At 40.0% G+C, this 13,574-nt stretch overlaps 2 protein-coding genes across 4 annotated transcripts in view; one reads left to right on the top strand and one right to left on the bottom strand.

The window, feature by feature from the left end:
- Positions 1-10,252, top strand: part of RARS2 (arginyl-tRNA synthetase 2, mitochondrial) — a 73,579-nt gene extending 63,327 nt beyond the window's left edge. For all 3 annotated transcript variants that reach the window (XM_010834681.1, XM_010834683.1, XM_010834682.1), the window contains 9 exons: positions 2,850-2,910; positions 4,548-4,624; positions 5,118-5,242; positions 6,033-6,100; positions 6,187-6,296; positions 6,748-6,843; positions 7,791-7,865; positions 9,464-9,527; positions 9,999-10,252. In XM_010834681.1, the coding sequence (XP_010832983.1) occupies positions 2,850-2,910; positions 4,548-4,624; positions 5,118-5,242; positions 6,033-6,100; positions 6,187-6,296; positions 6,748-6,843; positions 7,791-7,865; positions 9,464-9,527; positions 9,999-10,085 (763 nt within the window). In that variant the 3' untranslated portion in view covers positions 10,086-10,252. The remainder of the gene's footprint in view (positions 1-2,849; positions 2,911-4,547; positions 4,625-5,117; positions 5,243-6,032; positions 6,101-6,186; positions 6,297-6,747; positions 6,844-7,790; positions 7,866-9,463; positions 9,528-9,998) is intronic.
- The window catches only part of SLC35A1 (solute carrier family 35 (CMP-sialic acid transporter), member A1), a 60,311-nt gene that overhangs the window by 15,318 nt on the left and 31,419 nt on the right, over positions 1-13,574 (bottom strand). The gene's annotated exons all lie outside the window — the stretch shown is intronic.

Raw genomic sequence — 13,574 nt, 5'->3', positions numbered from 1 at the left:
ATTTCGGTGTTGACCATCTGTTGATGTCCATGTGTAGAGTCTTCTCTTGTGTTGTTGGAAGAGGGTATTTGCTATGACCAGTGCATTCTCTCGGCAAAACTCTGTTAGCCTTTGCCCTGCTTCATTCCGTATTCCAAGGCCAAATTTGCCAGATGTTTCTTGACTTCCTACTTTTGCATCCAGTCCCCTATAATGAAAAGGATATCTTTTTTTGGGTGTTACTTCTAATCGGTCTTGTAGGTCTTCATAGAACCATTCAACTTCAGCTTCTTCAGCATTTCTGGTCAGGGCAGAGACTTGGATTACTGTGATATTGAATGGTTTGCCATGGAAATGAACAGAGATCATTCTGTCATTTTTGATATTGCATCCAAGTACTGCATTTTGGGCTCTTTTGTTGACTGTGATGGCTACTCCATTTCTTCTAAGGGATTCCTGCCCACCGTAGTAGATATAATGGTCATCTGAGTTAAATTCACCCATTCCAGTCCGTTTTAGTTCACTGATTCCTAAAATGTCGACATTCACTCTTGCCATCTCCTGTTTGACCACTTCCAGTTTGCCTTGATTCATGGACCTAACATTCCAGGTTCCTATACATTACTGCTCTTTACAGCATCAGACCTTACTTCCATCACCAGTCACATCCACGACTGGGTGTTGTTTTTGCTTTGGCTCCATCTCTTCATTCTTTCTGGAGTTGTTTCTCCACTCATCTGGACTATATTCTTCACGAATATGAATTCCTATGCTGTACATCTGAAACTAATACAGTATTGCAAGTCCACTATCAAATAAAAAAGAAAGAAATGTGTCCACTCAGAATGGAGACTCTGTAACTATTCTTATCTGATATCTTTTGCAGAGCTATCATTAGGTCCAGATTTTTCTGTGTATTTATCTTAATACCTGTGCTTTCCACTTTTTCTTTGGGAGAATAACTATCTTTTTGCCAGATGTAGAAATGTTTGATTTTTCACCTTGCTCTAATTTCAGTTGTTTCTGCCCCTTGATGGTTTCCTTATAGAATAAAACTATGTGTGTGCATGTGAGTTAAAGGAATTGTTGTAACAGACAAACGAAAGTACAGGATGATACCAACAAGAGCACAGAGTGAGACTAGAGACCTGAATTTTTGTTCTGAGACCATAATCATCAATCACTTAACTTCTCTGGGCCATGATTCCCTACTTGGTGAAAAGAGACCTGAACTAAATGACCTGGCATTTCTTTCAGCTTTCAAATCCAAATTCTACAAACTCAGCCTAGGACTTTTTCTTACATTCATCTCTTTTTTTCATTGGATCAAAAAGTTTCTCTTTATTTTTGTCCTTGAGTGAAATAGAAAAATATAATGGAGGTGTATATTTATGACTTCATTTTGGGGATAATCTATATCACTGTTTTACAACCATCTTTTATTATAACCCTTCTCAAGAGCCTTTTTAGCCATATTTTTCTTTGTGCCCACCCTCTTGAAATTTTAACACCACATATTTGTCTGGATTATATACATATGTGTTTTATACATATGTAAGTATTTTTTTTGGCCCCTCACAAGACAGTTTTTACCTCCATTCAGGATGCATGCTCTATTTTATCAGGAGCATGAGGTGAGTACAAAATGATTCTTCCAGCATCATGTAGTGTTAAGCAAAAATATCTTTAATTTTTTTTCTTGCAGTTTACTGAGATACAATTGGCATACACCGCTGTGTAAGTTTAAGGTATACAGCCTAATGACTTACTTATATATATCATGAAATGTTTATCAGAGTAGACTTAGTGAACATCCATCATTTCATGTAGATAACAAAACTAAAGAAATAGGAAAATTTTTTTCCTTGTGATAAGAACTGTTAGGATTTACTCTCTTAACAACTTCATTATGTAAAATATGGCAGTGTGAATTTCCCATTTTGTACATTATATCCCTAGTTCTTAAATTTATCTTTTACCTGTGAGTTTATACCTTTTGACTACCATTACCCAATTCTACTCCCCCATCCCTTCCCTCTGAAATTCTGCAAATCTGATCTCTTTTTCTGTGAGTTTGTTTTTTTAATTGTAATTGACCTACTACACTGTTAGTTCCCAGTTCACAGCAGTGTAAGTGATTTTGTTTTTCTATATATTCAAAATGATCACCATGGTAAGTCTAGGTACAATATGTCACCATATAAGATACTACTTAGTTATTGACTGTATTCCCCATAAGGTAATTAAAATAATTTTTAAGTTCAATATTTAAATAATGTTTACTTAAAATTTCATAGTTTATGAGTTTGTTACTCTTAATATTTCATACTGTGTGCAAACTGGATACTTAACCAGAGATAAGTAGAATTTTAGTCAAAGAATTTATGGTATTTTTCAAATACTTTCGAAAATATTGCTTATGAGTGATCCACGGCTTTGGAAGAGTGGCTAGAAGATACCTGTTCAGGTGTTGTATCACCTATGCTTTAAATAAGTTCTTTAGGAAAGCATATTGCAGAACAGTGATAGGAGGGCGATTCTTCACAGTAAAGGCTTAACAAATCATAAAGCATTTACCTAGAAACGCTTTGCCTAGAGCTATTTAGTTATTATCGCTACTTGTCCCAGAGCTTTTATTTATTTTTTATCTTTTCACAGCACTTTCATAATTCTTTTCCCAAAGCTGATTGTGTTATTAATGGCTTTGTAGCTAAGCATGGTATTGGGATTATAGAAGCATGGGGCCTATACCTGAGGCTGAGGAATAACAGTAGCTCTTAATTAGAAAACTTTCATTACTATTAAATAGGTGAAACAAATTATTACCCAGATCTGCATAGTAACTTAATCTACGGCCATTTTTTTTTCAGAGATCTTGCAGCTGCTATAGATCGAATGGAAAAGTATAATTTTGATAAAATGATCTATGTGGTAAGTAATCACAGTAAAAAACAAAAGGTTATGATGCCTGCCTCATGAAAACTGCAAAGATAGAAACTGAAAGCCTTGTTGAAAAACTATGCAAAAATAATTTGTCGAACTATAGAAAGAATTCAGTGGTAAGTGTATTTACGGTGGCAACCACTATGTTTAAAAAAAACTTTAAAAATGAAAGAGTTCACATTGCTTCATATTAAAAGAAAATTACACAAAAGAATGGTTATGTGTAATGAATATGTATGTGTCATAATGCATTTTTTAAAAATAACTTTTTACTTTAAATATTTTAGGACTCACAAGTTTCAGAATAGTACAGTTTCCATATTACCTTCTGGAGAAGGCAGTGGCACCCCACTGCAGTACTCTTGCCTGGAAAATCCCATGGATGGAGGAGCCTGGTGGGCTGGAGTCCATGGAGTCGCTAAGAGTTGGACACGACTGAGCGACTTCACTTTCCCTTTTCACTTTCATGCATTGGAGAAGGACATGGCAATCCACTCCAGTGTTCTTGCCTGGAGAATCCCAGGGACGGGGGAGCCTGGTGGGCTGACATCTATGGGGTCACACAGTCAGACACAACTGAAGCGACTTAGCAGCAGCAGCATATTACTTTTAGTCTTCCTCAAAGATACCAGGAAACTAACATTGGTAGAGACCCTAATTAAATTTCACCAATATTTATAGACACTGGTGTTAGGGCCTGGATTGTGGAAGGATGGGGGGATGGTTATGAAATTTTATCACATGTATGTTCAGGTAACCTTCACCACATTCATAATACAGAACTGTGCCATCACAAAACAACTTCGTTTATGGCAACCACTTAGTAATTATGCCTTCCCCCAACCCTCATCCCTGGCAGCCACTGCCCTGTTCTTCATCATATAATTTTGTCACTTTGAGAATGTTCCATAAATGGATTCACACTAGGTAACCTTTTGAGATTGGCTCTTTTCACTCAGTATAATGAATGCCCTTGAGATCCACCCAAACTTGCATATGTCAGTGGTTTATTCCTTTTATGCTGAGTAATATTCTAGTCTCCTCTTCCCTTCCTTTCTTTCCATGTGAAACCTTCCTTTCTCCTAAGGGGGAAAAATTGCTATTAAATATCTTTTTAGTGCTTAGTTCTGGCCTTCTTGGAGATAAAGGTCACAATAGCTGAGAAAGGAGTAATTTGGGTAGAATACTCAGTGCAGTGCTGCAGCTCCTCCTGCTCTTGTAGAGCACTCTGCTTAGACATTCTTCCAGTGGCATCCTCTTCATATGTTTATTTAAAACTGATCCATTGATAAGGACTCTAGTCTGTCAAAACTCAAATATTTTAATATGATTTATGTCCAACGTATTGTAGATTCAATGGGCTCCCCTGGTGACTCAGTTGTAAAGAATCCACCTGCCAATGCCAGAGACGTGGGTTTGATCCCTTAGGTCTGGAAGATCAACTGGAGAAGGAAATGGCAACCTACTCCAGTATTCTTGCCTGGGAAATCCCATGGACCGAGGACCATGGTAGGCTACAGTACATAGGGCTGCAAAGAGTTGGACACAACTTAGCAGCTAAACAACAACACTGTAGATTTAACTTATCACTGTTCTTTTATTTAAATACACTTTTTTTTCTCAAGACAGATAAAGGGCAAAAAAAGCATTTTCAGCAAGTGTTCCAGATGCTGCAGATCATGGGATATGACTGGGCAGAAAGGTACAGTCTGTGTGATTCTAAATTGCCTTCTCAAGAGCATTCAGCTGTTGCTAGGTCAGCCATGTCCAAAAATGTACCAGGTTGATAAAGATTTTCATTCAGACTTTACTTTCTTGTTTCAAGCTGTTAGTGTGGAAAAACATTTGTTCTTTGCACTTAGTTTTGCAGGGTTATATTAATTTCTGTTGTCTAAACATTTAATAAATGGTTTTATTAGATGACTGCTCTCAATGGCTTGATTTTCAAAATGCTTAATTCTCATCTCCTTTTTTTCATAAAGGCAACTAACAGTCTAATCATATCCTGTGACTATGAAGTGAGGTTGTGTGTTTAACGTCTTCTGTGGCACACAACACATCACAGCATGTTTCACTTTTTATTAATCACAGGAGTTAAAAGTTCAAACTGTTCTCTGTAAGTGTCTTGTTACTTGCTTTGATCAGCAGCTCCTTTTCAGTTTTCAGGGAACTAAATGCCTGCTGTTCCATTTCAGGTGCCAGCACGTGCCCTTTGGGGTAGTGCAGGGAATGAAAACTCGGAGAGGAGATGTTACTTTTCTGGAAGATGTTCTAAATGAGATTCGATTGAGGATGCTACAGAACATGGCTTCTATTAAGAGTAAATTCATTGTTTTGTTACAGGCATAACTTACGTCCACTCTTAGTTTTGCTGGACTTCTTGTGCAGTGTGATTTATTCTGACCATCCCTCCTTGGAACTTTCACTAACCTTGTCAAAAATAGCTTCACTAATTCAGGGTGCTAGGGTTTGGTGCTTGCTACTTGGCTGTGGCTTGGTCCAATAACGTGAATCGATACACCCTGAGCCTCTTTGCCCAGGCAGCTCCAGCATCGTCACTCCACAGCTGGACTGGTTATGCAGAGTTCCTGTATTCCATAATTGAAGCGAGTCACAAGTCCTCATGGCTTTGTGTAAGCTTCACCCTTGGAAAAAGAAGTAACAGAAGTAAAGAAGTCTACTGTCTTATATGGGATATTTGTAAGGAAAATCATGTCTCTTCCCTTTTAATGAAGGCTTGGGAAACATCATTAGCAAAGTTAAGTCCGCCCAAATAGGCAAGTAAAGTACCCACTGTGCACCTGTTTGTTCCTGATGCTGTCCACATACGTTTGGGCAGGTTTCCCCAGGTGGCGCTAGTGGGAAAGAACCGCCTGCCAATATAAGAGACAGAGGTTTAATCCCTGGGTTGGGAAGATCCCCTGGAGAAGGGAATGGCTACCCACCCCAGTATTCTTGCCTGGAGAATCGCATGGACAGGCTACAGTCACAGGGTTGCAAAGAGTTGGACACAACTGAAGCAACTTAGCACACACAACACATCTCCACTTCAATCCTGGGTTTTGTACAGTTTCACGCAAGGTGAAAGTAGCTACCTTTGTCTGTTTCAGCGACCAAAGAGCTGGAGAATCCCGAGGAGACAGCAGAGCAGGTGGGACTTGCAGCCCTCATCATTCAGGTCTGTGAAAACTGCTTCCTGGGAGGGAGGGCCTTTGATTTGGTGCTGCAACAACTCCTCACACTGAAGATTTCCTGTCGCTTTAGGACTTCAGAGGTTTCCTGCTGTCTGACTATCAGTTCAGCTGGGATCGTGTTTTCCAGAGCCGCGGGGACACGGGCGTCTTCCTGCAGTACACACACGCCCGCCTCCACAGGTGACAAGGGGCTGTAGGGAAATACAGGACGGCTCTGGCCTTCTCAGGGTGAGGCCTGGGTGGAGTGATTCGAAGACCAAAGGCTCTGTTTTCTGCACTTCTCCAACATCTAACATTCAAAGCTAGATGAAGTCTGGTGGACCTCCTATTATGTTTGGATCTTGAGGGCGTTTTTGAACGTTTATTTATTGCGTACCTGTATAACAATGCTTTTCTGTGTATTACCTTATTTAGCACTCAGAATAATCCCGCCAAGGAATATACTCCATTTTCAGATGAAGAAACAGATTTAGGAAAAATTGAGGCATCGAGTCAAATGCTATTAGCTTCCAAGTCTAGAACAGATTAAGGAGGGTGAGGGTATGCATGCTGGGAAGATGTTCCTTATTTGCAACTATTCGTAGCCCAGCTGACTTGCTTAATTCTTTGTTGTGTTTAAACTTGACAACAGTCTGGAAGAGACTTTTGGATGCGGTTATCTCAATGACTTCAACACCGCCTGCTTACAGGAGCCACAATCTGTTTCCATTCTCCAGCATCTTCTCAGGTATGGTGTCCTAACAAGATCCAGTCTGCTGCTTCCCCGTGAAGGGACTGTTCTCATTTGCTGACCACTGAGGTGAACAGACCAGTGACTGTAGACAGCACTTCTCCAAAGATGTGACCAAAAAGTGAATGCCTACCCTTTGAGAGCAGACAGAGGGCATGCTCACGGCTGATCTTGAGGCTTTAAAAACAGTATCACCATTAAATTAGCCCAGATGCCTAACATCCTTCAGATCAAAGTGTGAGAATGTAAAGCCTAGTAAAAGCGTAACCTTTTAAGTTTCAGAAACAATCATCTTCTCACCCTCTGTGATAAGTGGAGGAAAATCCCTGCCTTTGTGCACCTTCCCTGAGACCATAAGCCTTTCATTTGCCTCTTGGCTTCAGGGCAGCCTCAAATACACTGGGCAGGAGACCATACTTCTGAGCTCTCAGCAGAATTATCAGTGAAGCCATACTTGTCAGGAGAGACTGACTAATCTCCAGAATGTCTGGAAGGGATGTGGATGCTTAGCAACAAGGGCATTTTCTGATTGCCACACAGTGGTCTGTGGTTCTTTCCTGGGAAGAGGGGTTAGTTTACTTACATTTGGCTTACTTTTGAGGAAAAAATAAGCCAACCTGGTTTTCTTGGCAGTGAATAGACTGCTCGATTATGTTCCTAAACATGGCTGGAGACTGTGTACATTTAACAGCTATGATTTAAGTCCTTGCTTTAGGCTAGGCCTACAGGATTTTAAGATAATTTAGAAAGTACCTGCCATGGAGGAATTTGTAAGAAAGAAAAATGTGCCTTCACCTTCAAATTTACACAAGGTTGTTTTTCATATGTCTAATACCGTTAATGATATCAAGTCAACCTTTCACCATCTTTGTCTTAGCATCTTAGCGGAGGGTAATACATGTCCAGCCTTCCCCTGCCAGCCACTCCTCTCATCTTTCTTTTAGGTTCGACGAGGTACTTTATAGGTCATCTCAAGACCTTCAGCCCAGGCACATTGTCAGCTACCTTCTAACTCTAAGGTACTTTATAAACTTGCTATTTTCAGGCATTAAGTATTTGAGACCTGATATAACAAAGGACCTTTCTTTCTAAAGGTTTCCCATAGACAAATCCGTCAGCCTAAAAAATTACACACTTTAAGTTACAGGACTTCTCGCTTCATCTTTGCAGTTAGCAGTTAATGTTCATTCACTCAGTGATTGAAGGTCCTGTCACTGTCGTCCACTGAACGGGAACCAATAGCTCCATCATGGATGGTCACAGTAGAGTGCGTGTTAGGATAGAGTGGACATGAGGGCCGAGGTTAGGGCTCTCAGCCCAGCCTTGAGGGATCAGAGAGGACTTCTCAGAGGAGGGGAGTAGATGTAAGCCAGGAGAAACAAGGTGGCAGCGGAGGGAAAAGCCCCAGCTGGGCAAGAAGGTGACACATACAGGGAACTACAAACGCAGCTCTGGGAGAATGAGGAACAAATGCGTGGCCTTTTTGTTGTGCACTGAAGCATTCCGGCCTATGTTCAGGACAGTGAGGCCCATAAAAAAAGATTTAAGCAGAGGCACAGGAAAGTCAGTCTGATAGAGGGTAGAGGATGAATTGGAAAGCGAGTAGGTGACACTTTGATAGAAGTTTTGCAGTGGCTGCTTTAGAAACTCTGAATAGAGGTTGAGTCTTAGAGCAACAAAGTTGTAGCTTCTCATAAAGCTATTTAAGAAAGGAAGTATTTGCTTTTACTCAAGATTTGTTGAAATCAGAGATTTACTTGGACTTTTTTCTTCATTATGCTTTTTACCTGTCTTCCCCAGATTTATAGATTTTTGTTTCCTTTTAATTTTCACTTAGACATATAGAAATGAAGAAGCCAGAAAATCTTTATTGTCACAGTCATTGGAACCAATGTCGTAAGCATCATTTCTATGGCAGAGTATTCTTCTTGCTGCCATAACCTAAACAGAAAAAATATTTTAAGAGTGGCCAGTGTGTGCAGAGTGGGTTGATAACTAGTCTTAAACCACCACCTCACGATACAGAGGAGACAGGCCAGGCTGTGTTACATCTCCTCCTGAGGGATGCCTAAATAAAGGAAAGCTAATTATTAAAAAATAATCCCCTGTACTTATAAAACAGTGAAATCATAACTTTAAAGGACAACAAAATTATAATACCATCCATTACTATTAATAGTAGTGTTAGTGTTAGTTGCTCAGTTGTGTATGACTCTTTGTGACCCCATGGACTGTAGCCCAGCAGGTTCCTCTGTCCATGGGATTCTCCAGGCAAGAATACTGGAGTGGATAGCCATTCCCTCCTCCAGGGGATCTTCCCGACCCAGGGATCTTACCTAGGTATCCTGCATTGCAGATTCTTTACTATCTGAGCTACCAGGGAAGCCCTAGTAGTAGAACCAGGACCAAAAATCTAAAACAGGAGTTTCATGTGTTTCACTTTGCCAGTTAGCGACAAGCAGTGAATTCAATCTCATCCATTCAACTTTGGAAATACCCTTCAGTGGCTCTGGGCTTTGACTTGTCTAAATTGAGGGAGTGAGATTAGACATCAAGCTTATATGTCACATAGGAAACTCCTGTGGTTCTGATCCTGATTTCTCTCTTCCCGTTCCAGTCACCTCGCTGCGGTGGCACACAGAACACTGCACGTCAGAAACAGTCCTCCTGAGGTGGCCGGGGTATGTCGTATCCAGTTGCTCACTGTCATCTCTAGCATCCTCAGACTGTTATTACTGAGTCAGTCTTGTAAATGTTCCTAAAATAGCATCCTGTTGTCAGACTACAGCAGTGTACTTATACACTCAGGCAGTAACTGGAATTAGGCTGTAACAATCAACGTTACTTTCCAACATATGACAAAATATTTTCCTGCATCAGGTGATAGAGTGATTAGTTCCTCTCATCTGAAGCTGTACTTCATGGTGTTTCTGTCACTCCCATCCCACCACCCTTGAGTACCAGTCTTCCTAAAACAAATTCTAGGAATTTGTCTTTCTTTGCTCACAGCCAACCCTCGGGCACTTGGCGATATTGTTCCTACTTTAATTTAGAAGAATGTTAGAATTACTTCTAAAAGCAATTTTACTTATTCAGTTATAGTTAGCCTGTTATTGGATTGACCTTTGATCATTCTTTGATTTATTTTGTAGGCCAGACTTCACCTTTTCAGAGCTGTCCGCTCAGTCCTAGCCAACGGAATGAAACTTCTTGGAATAACACCTGTATGTAGAATGTAATTTCTAATTAAATTGCTTTTAAAATACTAAATTCTAGTTATCTATTCTTATATGCCTTGCTATTTAGAATAGAATTGACTATTATTCTGTGTCAGAATCTATATTTTATTGTCTACATTTTATTAAGTGATTTGTCAACTTATTAAATTTTTTTATCTTTTAAAATCGTCTGAGTTCTCTCATGGTCAATAAGTACTAAAAAGACTTTTATAAAACTAAGTGAAGTCTTTTGAAAGTCACTTTGGTCTACTGGAGACAGAGGACTAGAGTTTAAACTCTGGCTTGAGGGTTTTTGTTTTTTAATAGAAGTATAGTTGACTTACAATATTACATTAGTTTCAGGTATATATAGTGATTCACTATTTTTATAAATTACACTGTATTTAAAGTTAATACAAAACAATGACTGTATTTCCCTGTGCAACGCAATATATCTTTCTTCCTTACCTGTTTTATACATAGTAGTTTGTATCTCTTAAGCTCTACCCGTTTTGCTTCTCCCCACTTCCCATTGGTAACCACTAGTTTGTTCTCTGTACCTGTCTTTGTTGTATTCATTTGTTTTACTTCTAAGATTCCACATATAAGTGATAACAAGAGTATCTGTCTTTCTCTGACTTATTTCATTAAGCATAATAACTAGGCCTGTCCATATTGTTGAAAATGTCGAAAATGTCAAAATTTTATTTCTTTATGGCTAATATTCATGTATATACACATCTTCTGTTGCTGGATACTATGTTGCTTCCATATTTTTGCTATTACAAACAATTCTGCTGTGAATCCGGGGGTGGGGGTGGGGGGCATGGCTCTTTGGTGTTTTTGTTTTCTTTGGATATATACCCAGGAGTAGAACTGCTGGATCATAGCCCTATTTTTAGTTTTTTGAGGAACCTCTATATTGTTTTCCAAAGTGGCTGCACCTATTTACATTCCCACCAACAGGGGGAGTTAGTCCCCACAGGTGCACACACTCCAGTCTAGTGGCACCTAGGCTTCCCCAGCCCTCCTGTCCCACCAGCCCTCCGACCAGCCAAGGGGGCTGGCTGTGTCTGACCCAGGGCTGGGGTGCCCAGATTCTCTACCCGTGTGATCTCCCTTCTGAGTCCCCTCCCTGGGGCACTAGTCCCAAACTGCTGCTTCTCCTTCCTTCCTACTGATTCTGTGTGGATCTTTCTTACAACCTTGGTGTACAAGTCTTTCTGCCCATTTCCAGTTACTTCTCAGTGAGACCTGTTCCACATGCTGATGTATGTGTTCGTGGGGTGATGTGAGTTCTGGCTTGAGGTTTCTTACTATACCATTCATCCAGAAACTCTTCTTATAAATAAGATTATTTGGTTTTTTTTAAAACTTGTGAAGAAAAATCTCAATTTTCCTAGGATTATGAGTGTTCTTATTAAATTTAGGGGGACCAAAATTAAGCTTTTTTGCCAATACAGCTGACTACTCCCAGAAAACAGATCTTCTACTTATCTTTTCATTGCTGTGTACAGATAACTCTTAGCACACTACATGAACTGGGGCACTGAATACATCTGAATAACAAGGAATTACTTTACAGATACCGACTTAGGATCCTTGTAAATTAGCCCATTAAAGCATATTTGAAATGGAGTTTCCCAGTTTCGTGTATCTGCATATTGTTAAGTACATTTACCTGCTTAGGGAACATGAGTAGGATGTGATCTGTTTGATAGGTTCAGCTATCCTCATCTGAGAATTTCCTTTCTGATCTGCTAAAATTTATTCTAACTATTGATACTAGAAGTCTTCTGAATACCAATGACAGTCTATGCATAGAGAAGCCAATTAGCATGAACTAAAGCTTTTTTTTTTTTAAAGCTTCTTTAGTTGAGTGAGCTTAGGTTTATATTGGCAAGTATCACATACATTGTTAATCCTAGAAAAGACTCCAATCTTAAGTGAATTAGCTTCCAGATTGCTAATTCTCTACTTAAAGTATCAATATTTCTTCAGCATAAATCAGCCATGGAATAAAAACGTAAGTTGGGACCTGTTTACAGGTCTAGTATCCCCCGCCTCTTCTTTGGAAAAAGCTTTCCCTTTCCCAGATCCTTAGTATTCCTAACTTCCTTAGTATTTGAATTTTGAGTAAAATGACACAGGGTCAATGATTGCTAGAGCCAAGTCTTTGAAAAAGCAGCTCCCTGAAAGAAATGTACATTAATTCCTATAGCCTAGAGCCCTCAATTCAGTTCAGTCATTCAGTCGTGTCCGACTCTTTGCAACCCCATGAATTGCAACACGCCAGGCCTCTCTGTCCATCACCAACTCCCGGAGTCTACTCAAACTCATGTCCATCGAGTCGGTGATGCCATACAGCCATCTCATCCTCTGTCGTCCCCTTCTCCTCCTGCCCCCAGTGCCTCCCAGCATTAGGGTCTTTTCGAATGAATCAACTCTTTGCATGAGGTGGCCAAAGTATTGGAGTTTCAGCTTTAGCATCAGTCCTTCCAATGAACACCCAGGACTGATCTCCTTTAGGATGGACTGGTTGGACCTCCTCGCAGTCCAAGGGACTCCCAAGAGTCTTCTCCAACACCATAGTTCAAAAGCATCAATTCTTTGGCACTCAGCCTTCTTCACAGTCCAACTCTCACATCCATACATGACCACTGGAAAAACCATAGCCTTGACTAGATGGACCTTTGTTGGCAAAGTAATGTCTCTGCTTTTCAATATGCTATCTAGCTTGGTCATAACTTTCCTTCCAAGGAGTAATTAATTTCCAAGGAGTCTTTTAATTTCATGGCTGCAGTCACCATCTGCAGTGATTTTGGAGCCCCAAAAAATGAAGTCTGACACTGTTTCCCCATCTATTTCCCATGCAGTGATGAGACCAGATGCCGTGATCTTCGTTTTCTGAATGTTGAGCTTTAAGCCAACTTTTTCCACTCTCCTCTTTCACTTTCATCAAGAGGCTTTTTAGTTCCTCTTCACTTTCTGCCATAAGGGTGGTGTCATCTGCATATCTGAGGTTATTGATATTTCTCCTGGCAGTCTTGATTCCAGCTTGTGCTTCTTCCAGCCCCAGCGTTTCTCATGATATACTCTGCATATAAGTTAAATAAGCAGGGTGACAATATACAGCCTTAATGTACTCCATTTCCTATTTGGAACTAGTCTGTTGTTCCATGTCCAGTTCTAACTGTTGCTTCCTGACCTGCATATAGGTTTCTCAAGAGGCAGGTTAGGTGGTCTGGTATTCCCATCTCTTTCAGAAGTTTCCACAGTTTATTGTGATCCACACAGTCAAAGGCTTTGGCATAGTCAATAAAGCAGAAATAGATGTTTTTCTGGAACTCTCTTGCTTTTTTGATGATCCAGCCTAGAGCCCTACAGTCTTACAAATTCCCTTTGTTGCTGTTTAATGCTAGCTAGAGTTACTTTATAGCCCTTTTTTGCAACTTGATAAAAGTCCGCATATAGAAAGTTAAAAAATTTAATGGTTTGGGCTTGTGTTTA

This window comes from Bison bison, unplaced genomic scaffold, assembly GCF_000754665.1.
Source record: "Bison bison bison isolate TAMUID 2011002044 unplaced genomic scaffold, Bison_UMD1.0 scf7180017864035, whole genome shotgun sequence".
Taxonomy (NCBI): domain Eukaryota; kingdom Metazoa; phylum Chordata; class Mammalia; order Artiodactyla; family Bovidae; genus Bison; species Bison bison.
The sequence above is the reverse complement of the archived record's forward strand: the minus strand, read 5'-3'. Positions and strand labels throughout refer to the sequence as shown.